Below are 15,572 nucleotides of genomic sequence, written 5' to 3' on the forward strand. Positions count from 1 at the left end.
CATAGCAATTGCCTCTTATTTTACATGAGAGGAAACTGAGGCCCAGAGAGGGAATGTGACTCACCTGAGATCCCCAAGCAGGTAAGACTCACTCCATCATCTCCTGATTTGCCCTCCAGGCTCTTTCCAGAGCAGCAGCATCTTCCACACAGCCCACAGCCGGCCCAATGCTGAGCTCAGATTCTGTGTCTTACCTTCTGTCTGCTACAAAAAAAACCTCTGGGTATCTACCCTGTGGGATGCCAGAGGCTACTCAGGGACATGTAAAGGCTTCCCTTTTTAGTTCTGTCACGTGTGGCTTTGCTTCTTATTTTTATCCGTCCCTCTACTTTCTTGGTGCCCCCTCCTCCTGCCTCACAGCTTGTGGCCGACTTGCCAAAGCAGCTGCCATCCTGCTCCCTTCTCTCGTCTCTATTTAGACATAAATGTCTTGGTTGCTTTGGGGGGTTGCTCGTTCTCATGCAACTGAATTATGACACAATTCCCACAAAGTCCCCTGGCCATCAAGGGACAAGTGTCTCAGCACAATTAGCTATGTACTAACAAGGAACCACCCCCACCTGAAAGTACTGTTTGGGCCAAAAAGTGAAGACACAGAGAAGCTACACAGTACACATGGCCTGCAAAACCAGCAACAGTCTGTGTTTACAAAGAAGGGTCTTAGAGGAGCAGTGTGGACAGATGCAAAATGTGGAAAGCTGGTTCTGAGTTTTGGCCCTGGGGAATGGCCTGGGGGCAAACCCCTTCCCTCTCTGAACCAGTCTGCTTACCTGTAATATGGATAAAGCTTAGGCTACCTAGTCAGGGAAGCTTCAGGGAGAGGGAAGAGAAGCGACTGCATTTTTCACATTCATAAAACAGCAAGTCTCTAGAGAGCAGGGACTGTTTTTGCTTGTACTCCTGGTGTGGAGCACAGTGCCTTGGCACATAGTAAATGCATAATGAAATACTTGTTGACTTGACATCTCTGAGGTTCAGTTTCCTTATCTCTAAAATGAGAGTGATAACTGCTCTCCAACCATCTCATGGGGTTGTTGGGACAATCAATTAAGACTGTGGAATCACAGAATCTTGGATAGTATCAAATCCCACTGAGAGCTGAACAAGAATTCCCTTCATGTCTGTAAATGCTATGGCCTTAGCTGTGGGCAGAAACTAGTATCTTCATTTTTCAAATCAAGAAACAGACCCAGAGGAATCAGAAATCTGCCCTCTGTTACTCAATGAGCTAATGGAAGTTCCCAGGATTCTTAATTCTGCACGCTTAAAACAAAACCAAACCGCCAAACCATGCCATGTAAAAGATATAAAGTGCTTTTATACCCTTTGATTATAGCTGTTGGCAAATGAAAGCATTTGGAAAGTGGGTTCAGAGGCGAGAAAAATCTGACATGGAAGCAGAAGCAGCCTTTCACCATCTGCTAAAGGCTTGACTCAATGGATTTTCCAGCAAAAGCAGGCTTGGCTCTGAGGGTGCCAGGGTCCAGACTCACCAGGAGCCCAAGAATGGTCTTTACACTTATTCCTTCACTTAACCCTCCCAACCACCTGAGGAGGCAGGCAGTGCATGTAGTGACCACATCGACAGATGGAGAAACTAAGCTTCCTTGTTCCAGGGCACGTGGCTAATAAGGACGATGCCCTTCCCTTGCCTCTCTGCTTCTTCCAATCCTACTCATTATTCAAGATGCCATTTACACACCGCCAACTCCAAGAAATATTCTCTGATTGGCAGCCAGCCTAGTTCAACTGCCTCACTTATAGAGAAGGATTCTGAAACTCAGAGATGTGGGATTGATAAACAGGCACGTGTTAAAAGGCACCCACTTAGTAAGAGGCAGATCTAGTCTTCTGACCCCAACTCCAAATCTGCTTCTAGCTATCACTGTCAGACCATGGAGACACTTTGGGTCCTGGGTTCCTAATTTGTAAAATACAAGTTTGGTCTAGATAAGAGTTCTAAAGTTGCTCCCGGCTCCGACACAGCATGTTTTACATCCCAAGTTCGCTCCCAGGTCTGAAATTTCAAGGTCCCTCTCACCTCTGACATTCAATGAGTCTCTGTGTGTAGGCAGCTAGAAATAAGGGATGGAAGCTCCTATGACTCCACTCAAACAGAACATCAGGCTAAATACTTGAGCAGTGCTTCCTAAACACAGGCAGTCTCTGAATCTGAGAGGCCAAGCAGGGAAACACTCCAGGAAGGAGGAGAGGGGACTTCTCAGAGGCCTTCAGAGATTCTATGGGCTACAGGACAGCTCTACTTAACCACTCACAGTTGTCAGTGTACAAGCACCATTTCTGTCAAATTTCTGCTAAATTAGGTCTATTTAGAGGAGCTGGGGGTCTTTGGAAAAGGGTAAAGGTGTGAGACTCTCAGTCATTTAATCTCCTCGTGTCTCAGTTTCCTCATCTGTAAAAGGAAAGGATTGGACTTGCTGGATCCTAAGATCCCTTTCAGTTCTAAATGTAGGATCTTCTCATTTAGAGATGCTTAGGTATGGCTATCAGGAATTCTCCCCTCACCCCCTCCAGTAGGAGCCCCACAGCATTTAGCTGGTGCCCTTCTGGACGAGGCATATAAAATAAATGGGTTGCCAACATTCTTAACACTTAGCACCTATGTCCTGCTGTTGTACTTGCAATGTTCAAGCATTCCCTTTAGCCAATGCAGGGACTCTAGTCACACACTCTCCCTGCTCCCCTTCTTCCTGACTCTGGGACTAGCTAGAGCTTATCTCCAGGAGTCCCTTGGATGACTGGGGTTGGCCTGCCAAGGACATTCCACAAGCAAGGCAACAAAGCACCCTCCAAAAGAACAGTAAGGCCTACGCTCCATAGCAACCCAGAAAAACTATTCAGGCTGTGGTCATTGTGTGGGAGGACATGTGGCCTTGAATCCCAAAGAATTCAAAGCTCATTTTGCCTCTGAATACTTGAGTGGACTAGCTGACCACCGTCCTGGACCCCAGAATGGTCACCTTACCACACCCCACAAACAGTATCCTTTTGAGGGCATGTGAGCTTTTCAGTGTCAAGGTTAAGGCTTATGGGTTTTTAAGGACACATGGGCAACATTCTTGTTGTATGCATTCATATAGCCAATGCTTGTTTATTATTTTCCAATACCATGTTGGTATCTACACAAGTAATAAAAATATGTTTTACATATAGTATATGTATATACACATATGAATACATATATAATATATACACATTTAAAAATATATCATTATGTGCTAAATACACTTTACACACATTTATTTTTGATTCCCTCACAAATACTTGGGATTTGAAGGAGTTGTCAATTGCCTCTTGTGTTCTAGGCACTGTGCTAAGGGCTGGGAATACAAAGAAAGGCAAAAACTCAGTTCTCTGTTCTCAAGGAATTTTGACAAAGGGGAAGGGAACAAACATTTATTAAGTACCTCCTATGTGCCAAGCACTATTTTAAACATTTTACACATATTATCTGATTTGACCTTCACAACAATCCTAGGGGTAGGTACTATTATTCTCAATGTTCAGCTGATTTCAGTTATGTCTGACTTTCTATGACCCACTTGGGGTTTTCTTGGTCAAGATACTGGAGTGGTTTGCCATTTGCCTCTTCAGCTCATTTTACAGATGAGAAAACTAAGGCAAACAGAATTAAGTGACTTGCCCAGGGTCACACAGCTAAGAAGTGTCTGAAGTCACATGTGAACTCAGGTCTTCCTGACTCTAGGCCTGACGCTCTGTCCACTGCGCCACCTAGCTACTTCATGTCTCATTAGTAGTTATTTATACAAATTCAGTAGCTATGGCTCCAAATCCAGTGGTTTTTCCAATATAACTCCCACCCCCAAAAACCATAAAAAAACCAACCCCCAAAATCAAACCCGCAACTGCAGTGCCAGATCTCTTTGCACACTGTGGGAGGTGGAGAAAGGTGAGATGAACAATTGATGAGCTGTAGATTAACAAGCTCAGAGTTGGGAAGGACTTGAAGGGGGCATCTTGTGCAGGCTAAACTCCTTTAGAAACTGTCTGCACTAGGTGCTGCTATTCCCTCTCCTTTCTTCTCTTCAAAACCCTCTTCAGTCTGGCTTCTAACCACATCATTCAACTAAAACTGCTACTACTCTTTGAATGTCTGATAGAATTTACTTGTGAATCCATCTGGTCCTAGAGGTTTCTCTTTGGGAGTATATCTGGCTTGTTCAACTTGTTTGTTGGATACTGGGTTTTAAAATGGTCTATTTCTTCAATTTTTGCCATTACTCATCCATTTCCTCTAAGTTATTAGTTCTGTCCATGTAATTGGGCAAAATAGTTTCTAATAATTTCCTTTATTGCTTCTTTTTTTTCAGTTTTGAAGCTTGATTTTCCTCTCTTTTAAAAAATCTGGCTAATTTTTTATTTTATTAGGATCTTTAAAAACTGGCTTCTAGTTTTATTTACCTATCAAATGGTCTTTTAGTTCTCAATTTAAAATTAATATCTTCTTTAATTTTCAGAATTTCTACTTTGTTATTTAGAGATGTTTGACTTGTTATTCAAGTTTGTTTTAACTACATGCCCAATTCATTGATATATTATTTTTTGTTGTGTTGTTGATAAAGGAGTTTATAGATATAAAATTTCCCCTCACAATTGTTTTATAATATAACATATAACATAAGTTTTGGCATGTTGTCTCATTATCATCTTCTTTGATGAAATTTCCTGTTGTTAACATTATTTGTTCTTTGACTCAGGCATTCTTTAGAATTAATGTTGCTTTCCAATTACTCTCCAATAACTTCTTTCTTTATTGACTCTTTACTGAATTGTGATGAGTAAACAGCATGTTTTGTATTTCTGCTTTTCTATATTTTTAGGTGAGGTCTTTATGCCCCAGTATATGTTCAATTTTTGTAAAAGATTCATGTACAGCTGATAAGTATGTAAATTCCTTTATATTCTCATTTTTAAGAAGTTCAATTCAGGCCCTTAATTTCTTTCCTTAGTGTCTTTTGGTTAGATCTCTCTAGATCTGAAAGAGTACATTAAGTTCTTCCATTATTATAATCTTATTATTTCTCCCTTTATTTGATCAACTTTTCCTGTAAGAATTTGGATGCTTTGTAATTAGATATATACACATTAAGTACTGATACTGATTCATTATTTGTTGGGATTTGGGTGGGGGTGGGACGCCGCTTAGGGCTGGGTGGAGGGTGGGGCAGGGACTACAGCTTTCCGGGTATAACGCTTTTCCGGGTATATCGCTGGGCGGTGCCGGCTTAGGATGAAGCCCGTCCATATAAGGCAATGTTATAGCTCTCGCCACTGGATTGGCTGCAATAGGTTATATAATGTACGGGGATAGGGGAAGTGAGGCAGAGTCGAGCAGTCGCCGTGGAAGATGTACCAATAAAGACCGTGAGCGAGATCCTCTGGCGTTCTGTCGCATATCGGCCAGGCCAGCTGGGGTTCCTGCAGAGGTACGCCCCAGCCTTTGCCATGCCTGTTGATGCACTACCCGCACATCCTCCAGCTCCTGGTTACTAAAAGTGGCCTGTACCCGGGGATCACATTGTCCCCGGCCCAACAACAGGTCTACCCGCCCCGGGGGCCCCCCGGTGCGCGCTTGGAGCGCTCTAGCCTCCGATTCTTTGATAGCCTGGAACGCCGTGTAGTCCACAGGGCTCAGGACCCCCAACGCGAGGTCATCGAAATCACGCGGGGTCCAGACTGTGGAGACAGTCATATTAGAAAGAAGGCGCTGTGCCAACGGGGAAGCGGGGCCATTCTCCTGCACCGCCTGCTTAAATTCCCTAATGGTCTTCAGCGGCAGGGGCTGAAAAACTCGGGTACCATTATCCAGAAATAATGGAAATGCCTCAGAGATTTCTGAGTCCACCACCTCTCCGGACCGCATAGCTTCGCGGATCGCGCGAGGTATCAGAGGAAGGTACCCGCCTGATCTATCCCCCGGGCTGAGCCGCTCATAGCGGCTTTCGCTTTCGCCGTCAGAGTGGGGAAAAGAGGAAGTAGATCTGCGTTCCTGTTCTGGAGGGCGGGGCAGTGGGCGGCCCTCTGGCACACCACCCCTCCCTCGCGCCTCCCCTTCCCCGCAGGAGGGAATCGCCCGCGACTCCTCCCTCGGCCGGAAACCGGCGCCATCTTTGCTGGGTGCGCCCACCGCTCCAAAAAGTCGAACTGCGCCTGAAGCGTGGTAGCAGCTCTCCGAGACTAGTCTTTTCGTCTCTAAAAGGGGCCATTGTCCTGTATGTTCCGCCTGAGGCCGCTCATTTCCCGCCTCCTGCATATCCTCCCAAGGGTACAACGGGGGAGCAGAGGCCGCGGGCCTTGGCCCAGTTACCACCACCTCAGTCAGATCAGTCTCCCCTCCCGGGCCCCCACCGAGCGGCCGGGTCTCCGTCTGAGTCTCTGCCGTGCTGGTGTCCGGAGGAGGCCTGGGGTCGAGCAACCCCTTAATGGCGGCCATCAAGCCAAAGTCCTCCGGAAGAAGAAAACCCGGGCACTGTTTTTGATAAGACAGCATTTGCTGCTGTAAGACCGGAAAACGGTCCGGCTGAAACCCCGAGTGTATGAGCCACGGAGCCACCACCAGCAACTTTCCACGAGCCGCTTTAGCTGCTCCGTGGAGGCGGACAACCCCCGTTTAGACAAAGCAGTTCTGACCTGTAAAGTTAATAAGTCCCGATCCTCTGGCCGCAGCAAAGGGAGGCTGCGCGCTTGCCCCATCTCCGGGCCTTTCCCCCGTTACCTGCACGGAGAAGCTGTCTGGTCCGCCCTAGTCGGGCTAGTCCCCCCTATCACCGGGGCTCTTCCGGAACTCTGCAACGGTCCAGCCGTCCTAGGCCGGTCCCTGTTCGGGCGCCAACCTGCCGCGTTCCCCCTAGGCCTCTTCCTGGGCCGGGGGTCGCGGGCAGTCCTCCCCGGGGGACCTCTTCTGCTCCTACACCGAGCCTTCGGTCGTCACCGGCCGGCCTGGCCTCCACCCAGACCGGAATTCACCAGACAGAACGCCAGAGGATCTCGCTCACGGTCTTTATTGGTACATCTTCCACGGCGACTGCTCGACTCTGCCTCACTTCCCCTATCCCCGTACATTATATAACCTATTGCAGCCAATCCAGTGGCGAGAGCTATAACATTGCCTTATATGGACGGGCTTCATCCTAAGCCGGCACCGCCCAGCGATATACCCGGAAAAGCGTTATACCCGGAAAGCTGTAGTCCCTGCCCCACCCTCCACCCAGCCCTAAGCGGCGTCCCACCCCCACCCAAATCCCAACAATTATTGATGGTGCCTTTGAGCATAATGTAACCTCTCCGCTTATCTCCTTTTATCTTTTCTATATTTATTACAGTATTACCTGAAACCACTTTTGCTATCCTTTTTTTGAGTTTAGTGAAGTATAATAGATTTTGCTCCCATCCTTCATTTTAGCTCTACGTGAATCTGTGTTTCAAGTGTCTTTCTTATAAATAGCACATTGTAGGATTCTGCCTTCTAATCCATTGTCTTATCCTCTTTTGTCTAATGGGTGAATCACCCCATTCACATTCCCAATTATAATTGTTAATTCTGTATTTCCCTTCAACCTGTCCTCTTGTACTTTCTTCCCTTTTTACAAATAAAAGAGGGAATTTTCATGTGATCATATAAGTGAAACAGCCTGTTTCCTCTCTCTTCTAGTTCTTCTTTTCTCCTTACTCAGTCCCTGATCCCTCCCAGGGTTTGACTCTTCCTTTCCTTTGAATTCTACCTTCCTGCTCATCCCTCCAACGTTTGAGATTGTTTTGCTTACAGCTATTCCCTTAACTAAACTGGTCTCCTTCACAGATCCTCTCTATCCCTCTCTTGTCTGTCTTCTATATTTCTTTTCTGATTTTAGTGTACTGCTACACTAAGATTTGTGTGCATGCATGTGTATTTAACCTTCTTTTATCCAATTCAGATGAAAGTAAAGTTCGTGGGATGCCTGTTCTCACCGCTGCTCTCACTCTATGGCTATATACTTTTCATCTTATGAACTTCTATTATTCAAGAATGATTTTCTTCCCCTTACTACTCCTTTCCTCCCTAGTAGGGTCTCCTGTCCCTTCTATCTTTTGTCTTCCCCTAAAACCATTTAACTTCTCTCGAGATGATTAAAAGAAAACAAAACCACCTACATACCCCTCTGTCATTTTAACTTTTCTTTATGACTCTTAAAAATATTATGATTCTGTGAAAACATGTTTCTTATCTCCCTGTTAACAACCAAACAATTAATCTCCATATATTATCTTTCAATTATGCGAATGTGGACCTTTCTATATTTTTCTTGGCACTTGCATTTACATTTCCAAATATCTACTCAATTCTGGTCTTTTCACCAGGAATGTTTCGAAGTCTCCTATTCCATTAAAGATCCATTTATTCCCTTGTCACTTTATACTTGGTTTTGTGGGATAGTTATCTTTGGTTGTTAAATTTCATCTCTTGACTTTGGGAATACCATGGTCCAGCTCTCCTCTTTTTTGACGCAGCAACTGCTAAGTCCTGTATAACCCTTAGTGTGGTTCCTTAGTGTTTGAACTCCTCCTTTCTGACTGCTTGTAATAGTTTTCTTTGACCTTTGACCACAATTTCTTTGGTTCCACCATCTCTCCAGTGAGCCACACTCACTAATTCTGTCATCCTCAACTCCTCCTCCATCTGTTCAATCCACTGTCAAACCTCTACATTTCTACTTTTCCAACATCTCATCTATTTCCCCTCTCTTCACTTACGTAGCCACGATCCTAGTACAGTTCCTCATCATCTCTCACCTGGGCTCTTGCAATGACCTTCTAATTGGTCTCATTGTCCCTAATCCATCCTCCATTCAGGTGCCAAAATAATTTTCCTAAAGCATTTTTTTCAAGATGTCACACCCTCCTTTTCAAAAACCTCAGTGGCAAGGATCCTGGGAAGAGGGCAGAGTAGGTCAGAGAACTCCAGACTCTCCAAATTTCCTCCACAAAAAGACAGAACACCACCTCAAAGTGAACGTAGAGCGGCAGAAATGAATAAAAGTTGGGGTAGAGCAGTTGTCCTCCTAAGACACTTTTAATGTGCTATTCTCCCTCCACCTTTGAATTTCCCTTTTTTCCCCTTCAAAATTCAGTTGAAATCCCAGCCCTTGTGGAAGTGCCTCCTTTGCTGCCAGCCTTCCCTTCTAAGAACAGCTTCCATCTACTCAGTAAATATCTTGTATGTGTGTTATTATGGACATATGATCTCCCCATTCCAATGTGGGCTCCTTGAGGTCAGGGGCTATAGAGGTGCAGAAATACACTAAGGGTCCTATGGTCACTTGGCAGGGACGCCCAGGACCTTCGTTTCCCACACTAGACTGCTGACCCCGCAAAGAGCGCAGAAGCCCTTAGCCATGGCAGAGTCTATAAGATCTGAAAGTCGGCAACTCTTGGGGACAGCCAAGTCTGAAAGGCTGCCAAACCCCCAAAATGGTCCTGTCATATCCCACAGACTCAGATATTAATTTAGCATTCTTTTTTTTGGGGGGGGGGTGGTAGAGGATGAAGGGAGCTCTGGATTTGTGACATCCTGACATAGTGAGCTCCAAGTGAGCAAACACCCTCTCCCAATGTAGATCTGCAATGATTCTGCATTCTGATCCTTATAATCTTAAGAGAGTCATCTGCAGTACTAAGAAGTAACTTGTAAGGATCTTATAGGGAGGCTAGGTGGCGCTATAGAGCACAGGGCCCAGAGTTGGGAAGATGAGTCTTCCTGAGTTCAAATCTGGCCTCAGACACTTCCTAGCTGTGTGACCCTGGACAAGTCACTTCACCCTCTCTGCCTCAGTTCCTCCTCTGCAAAATGAGCTGGAGAAGGAAATGCCAAACCACTCCAGTGTTTTTGCCAAGAAAACCCCAAATGGGGTCACAGAGAGTTGGATATGACTGAAATGACTGAACAACAAGGATCATATACCTAGTATGTGTCAGAGATGGGAACTGAATCCAGGTTTTTCTGGCTTTCCAACCACTACTCCATGAGGTGGCTCCATTTAGTGTTCCTGCAACTTTGCAAGATAAAATGACTTTCAGCATTTTTCTAGTCAGGCACTAGAAACCACACCCCACTAACCACTAGCCCAGTCCAGAATCTTGCCTGGATGGCTCAACTAACAGGACTTCTGGAAGAATCTAAACAGAAGTCTGTGGAAGTCATACTTAGGACTGACAATCCATACCACACATGGAGAGAGTGGCCAGTTTGAGTGTCTTGGCTATGCTGTATAGACCAAATATACCAGATGTACTTGCTCAGGCATAAAATATCTTCATCATAGAATTGAGAGCTGAAAAGGACCTGAGACATCACACTGTCCAACCATTTCCTTTTATAGATTAAGAAACTGTAACCCAGTGAGGGAAAGGGACTTGTCACATAAGGACTAGGAAGGGGGCAGAGCTGGGGTTCAAACTTAGGCCTTCTAGTTCTGATTTCATATGCTTTTCCACTACACATTAGAATTCAATCCAGTCTCAATTCTTAAAACACCGCGCCCCCCTCCCCCCGCCTTGGCACAGCGCTCTGTTAAGAAAAATACACATTTTTAAAACATCTCCTTGTTACTTAGAAGATGACAGCAAAGAGGAAGAGAGTTAGAGCTTTGAGGATAATATAAAAACCGATACACACACATAAGCCATGGGCTGGGTGTGTGTGTGTGTGTGTGTGTGTATCTCTAGCTATGTGGCCAATACAAGTTTCATTCATGCGCACAAACTTTCCTGGGAACATTAACTATACAAGCAGGGTACCTTCTCTGACTGGATGCTTTATAGCTTGCCCTTGGTCAGACCTAGCCCTGTGTGGAGCCTAGGCTCAAGGACCAGAGGGGCTGAGGGGAAAAAGCAGAGTTGGCACTTACATTGATCATAGCATTGGAGGTGATCCGAAATAGGGTGGCCCGCTCATTAACTGCTTTTAGCTTCTCCCCACTTTCGACAGGTATTTTCAGGCTCTCCAGCTCGCTCAGCGACCTCTGGAGAGCTGCCCCATGTTTTGAGATAAGGTCATTGCATATGCTTAGATCATCCAACTTGCCCAAAAGAACGCTTAAGGTGTTCTGCAGTTCGCTCTTGTCAGAATGGGTGGGGACGTCCTCATCACCAGAGTCATCTGTGCAGGGAGGAGAGGGGGAAAGATGGTTTCCATGGTTACCACTGGACCACTTTCAAGCATCAAGCCTACCCAGTTTACTTGGTCAAAGGAAAGAGAGAGAGAAAGGGAGAGAGAGAGAGATGGCCTTAGTCAGCCAGCAGCCAGAGCTTCAATGGGAGCTCTGCCCAGTTCTGAGTCCCCTGAGCAGTTCCTGCTCTGTGTGCAGCCTGCGTCTCAGCTCTGCTGCCAGACCTGTTATCTAGGCTCCATGCGCAGCTTCAAAGTGGCTTTTTCCACCCCACCCCCACGCCATCTCTTCAAGCTGTTCACTTCCTGTGCTTGACTCTTAGAATCCGACAGCAGAGGAACACTGCCCTTTCATTAGAGAATGGAAGACTTCAAAGGGACAGCTGCTCTGCCTGGTCTGTCAAGAGAAGGAGCCCCAGGTAACACTCTGTTACCTGCTCCCTGGGGAACCTTAGGCAAGCCACCCTTCTTCTCTGGCCTCAGTTTCCCCTCTGTAAAAAGAGTGGATGGGATGAGGTCATCTCTATATTCACCTATGCTAATGAACTGCTAGTCAGGCCTGTGCAGACCCTCTCTCCTCAGTGAAGCACAAGGTCTGGGTTTGAGTCCTCCCTGGCACTTCTGCTGACTCTTGGCTCCCTCTTTCATTGAAGATGTCAATAGGGTGTAGGAGACAGGAGCTCAGCTTTCTTCGTGACAGCTCTGACAGGTGGGCAGAGCACATGTTATTATCCCCATTTTAAAGATAAGGAAAGAATGAATGTCTTTTTTACATACCTAATATGTAGCTGAATATGGACCCAGCCAATCAAAAGCATTTAATTAAATGCCCACTAAGTGCCAGGCTTTGCATGGAACACCAGAGAGGACAAAGGCAGAAGTAAAAGTCTCCTCAAGGAGCTTACATTCTATCTGAGGAGGTATCACATACATACACAAGCATATACGAAGCACATACCAGAAAAATAAAAGGTGGTTTTGGAAGAGGGCATGAGAGGAGAGGCATCATCAGCTGCAGTGATCAGAAAAGGCTCTGTGTAGAAATCGGTACTTGAGCCGGAGAGTGCACTGTGGCTAGGGGTCATGCAGCACAAAGAGTCATTCCCCAACTGATAAATGGACAAAAATTAGGAATGGGCAATTTTCAAGGAAGAAATCAAAGCTATCAATAGCCATATGAAAAATACTCTGAGTCACTATTAGAGAAATGTGAATCAAAACACCTCTGAGGTACCACCTCACACCCAACAGATTGCTAAAATGACAAATGCTGGAGAAGATGTAGGAAAACAGGTAAACTAAGGTACTGCTGGTGAAGCTGTGAACTACTATAACCACTCTGAAAAGTAATTTGGAACTATGCTCAAAAACCTATTAAACTGTGCATGCTCTTTGACCCAGCAACCACTAAACACCCTAAAGAGATCAAAGAAAAGAGGAAAAGGACCCACATGTACGATATTTATAGCCACTTTTTTTGGTGGTAAAGAATTGGAAATTGAAGGGATGCCATCAGCTGGGGAATGACTGAACAAGTTACTGTATATATGAATGTGATAGAATACTATTGTGCTGTAAGAAATTATAAAGGTTTCAGAAAAACCTGGGAAAGCCTGTATGAAATGCAAAGTGAAGTGGGCAGAAGCCAGAGTTCTGTTGTGTTACTGCTACACAGTAACAGCAATACTGTAAAGATAATCAGCTGCGGAAGGCGCCTCAACAAAACTGTCCACCATGATTCCAAAGGCTTCATGATGCGATGTGCTATCTGCCTCCAGATGAAGAGCAGTTCTCCACTGCAGACTGAAGCATATACCGTAATTTGTTCAGCCATTTCCTCAATTTCCTTCAGTATGAATATGACGGAATTCTATTGCACTCTAAGCAATTACGAAGGGCATGGTTTCAGTGCATGGGAGCGTGGTACATGGCTAATGTGGAAATCTGCTTTGTACAACTGCACATATTTGTAATGGGTTTTGCTTTTCTTTCCTTCTCAGTGAGTGAGAAGGGGGTAGAGGTAGGGAGAGAATTTCAAACTGAAAAAAATAAAAAATCTGTTTAAAAAAAAATAATTTTTGCTCTGGCATGGAGCCAGAATGTAATGGTGGCTGGAGGCTTTCATGAAAACTCTAAATTACACAGCATGGTTTAGTCGTTTTAAAAACAGGGAAACCATTGCTAGCATTCAGAGTTTGTTACCCCAGAAAAAGCTCCATAAGTTTGAGTTGGCCTGTTTAGCAAACCTTTGTCCTGAGACAGCAGAAGAGGCTAACTAAGGCTCTGATTCCAAGTCTGGAGGGCTGATTTGAAGATGAGGAATTGCAACAGATTCTTGATGCTATACAGACCAAGAGGAGCTTCTAGTATTAGTAATAGGAACCCAGCCCTTCAGTGAAGACAGAAGGGAAATTTCCCAAAATTCCTCTGCAACCGAGAAGAACTCAGACTCCCTCCAGAAACCATATGGAAATTTAGTCACTAAAGTTGGTCAAGCCTCCTGTGGATAAGGCAATGCAAAGTCTTGTATCAACAAGTAATTCAAACTTGTCAACAGTTGTGACTCTGATTGACTCTTTGAATATTTGAGCTGTGACCTTTAAAGGGGCTTTGGGATGATTTCCTTTAATGAAGAGTTTTCAGTGAGGTAGTGGACCAGTACCTAGATACTGGCACCATCCTCTCCATCAATTCTCTTAAAAGGAAATGTTGAAGGGGAAAGAGTGAGGTGGGAGAATTGAGCCAGTAAATATATATGGCATGTTATTGATTACCTCATATCACTGAATTTGGTACTTTATTTATATTCACATTTCTGGTTTGAATTTCAAGCTATTGGGAAATATTATTGACCCAGATTAGAATATGTAAAAACAGCTTGAGTAAAAAGATTGTGTCTCACATAAATGATGGAAGGAAAAATCAAAGTGAACCTATACAGGAATGTTTGAAATTCTTAAAAAACAGAAACTATATAGTCAATTTGGCCAAAACTCAGAGAGAAAAAGATGGAGAAACTAGTGGCAGTCTTAGGGCATCGCTGTATATAAAAGAGCCTTGTTTTAGAGGCTCAGTTTGGCTTCTTGCATATCCTCAAGGCTCCAAGGTTTTAGAGCAGGAGGGAATTTGTGGGATTTACTCTTATCAGATAGTTGCTCTGGGAAGGGATACTTTCTGAGTTTAAGCTAGTTCTTGGTCCTGATTTTAAATGCCACTCAATTCAATATAGGTTTGGTGTATCACTGGAAAGTATTGGAAAGGACCAAAGAGAATGAGACTTGATTCTGGTTGGGTTATCACAATGAACTAAGTTTGGGACAGTTTTCTTCTCTAGCCCTAAATTTCAGCATTGATTTCTGAAAGGTCATGCAAATATTTTTTTTTTTTGCAATTGCTTCTCCCAAACCCTAAAGTCTGTTAGTGTAATTTCATCTAATAATAGAAAGAGGAATAGGTGGATTCCGTATTGGATATCCAGTTAATTATGCAATTCCTAAGAAGTAAACTTACTCTAGGAAATAAAATTATTCTTCAATAAAAAATTTCCTTAAAAATGAGAGACTATATAAATCAGCACATATGAGTAAAAATGGACAGAAAGGAATTGATACTAGGGGAATGGAAAAGTCTTCCTAGAGAAGTGGCCTGTAAGCTGAGCCAAGTGCTCAAAGGAATCAAAGGTAGGGAAGGAAACCATCTCAGGCATGGGGAATTACCAGTGTGAAGGCACTGAGGTGGGACATAGAGCATGGTTTTCAAAGAACAATAAACAGACCAATACGGCTGGATCAGAGGGTACATGGAGGGAGGAGAATGTTGGAAGAATGGAAAGGCTAGAAGGAGTTGGGCTGTGAAGAGCTTTAAATGCCAAAGGATGAACTTCACATTTAATACTACCGGCAGCAGGGGAATGACGCTGTCAGACCTATGCTTCAGGAAAATCACCTTGACAGGTGAATGGCATACCTACCGGAGTGTGGAGAGACTCGAGGCTGCAAGACCAATGAAAAGACGACTGTAACAGTCCAGATGAGGGGTGATGAAGGGTGGTAGTTGTGAGTGGAGGGAAGAGGATATGTGTGGGAGATACTGCAAAGAAAGAAATGGTAAGACCAGACAACTGATTGGAGAGAGGGAAGGAGGGAGAGAGGGAAAGGGTGTGGGGGGAGGGAGAAGATGACACTAAAGTTGTGGACTTGGGGGGGGGTCTTAACCAAGGGATGATGGTGCCCTTGACAAAGTTCAGAAGAAAGTGAGATAATGAGGGATGATGTCAAAAGGATGTGAGATGAAGAAGAGGGGATAAGAAGTAACAATAGAATCAGTTTTTTTTCATTGAAATATGAAACAAGGTCATCAGGTGAGAGTAGGAAGAGAAAGTAGTATG

At 44.5% G+C, this 15,572-nt stretch overlaps 1 protein-coding gene across 1 annotated transcript in view; it reads right to left on the bottom strand.

Annotated features, from left to right (window-relative positions):
- Positions 1-15,572, bottom strand: part of OSBP2 (oxysterol binding protein 2) — a 299,159-nt gene that overhangs the window by 68,735 nt on the left and 214,852 nt on the right. Inside the window, exon 4 of the mRNA XM_036761740.1 lies at positions 10,926-11,176. Coding sequence (XP_036617635.1) covers positions 10,926-11,176 — 251 coding nt within the window. The remainder of the gene's footprint in view (positions 1-10,925; positions 11,177-15,572) is intronic.

This window comes from Trichosurus vulpecula, chromosome 1 (genome assembly GCF_011100635.1).
Source record: "Trichosurus vulpecula isolate mTriVul1 chromosome 1, mTriVul1.pri, whole genome shotgun sequence".
NCBI lineage: Eukaryota > Metazoa > Chordata > Mammalia > Diprotodontia > Phalangeridae > Trichosurus > Trichosurus vulpecula.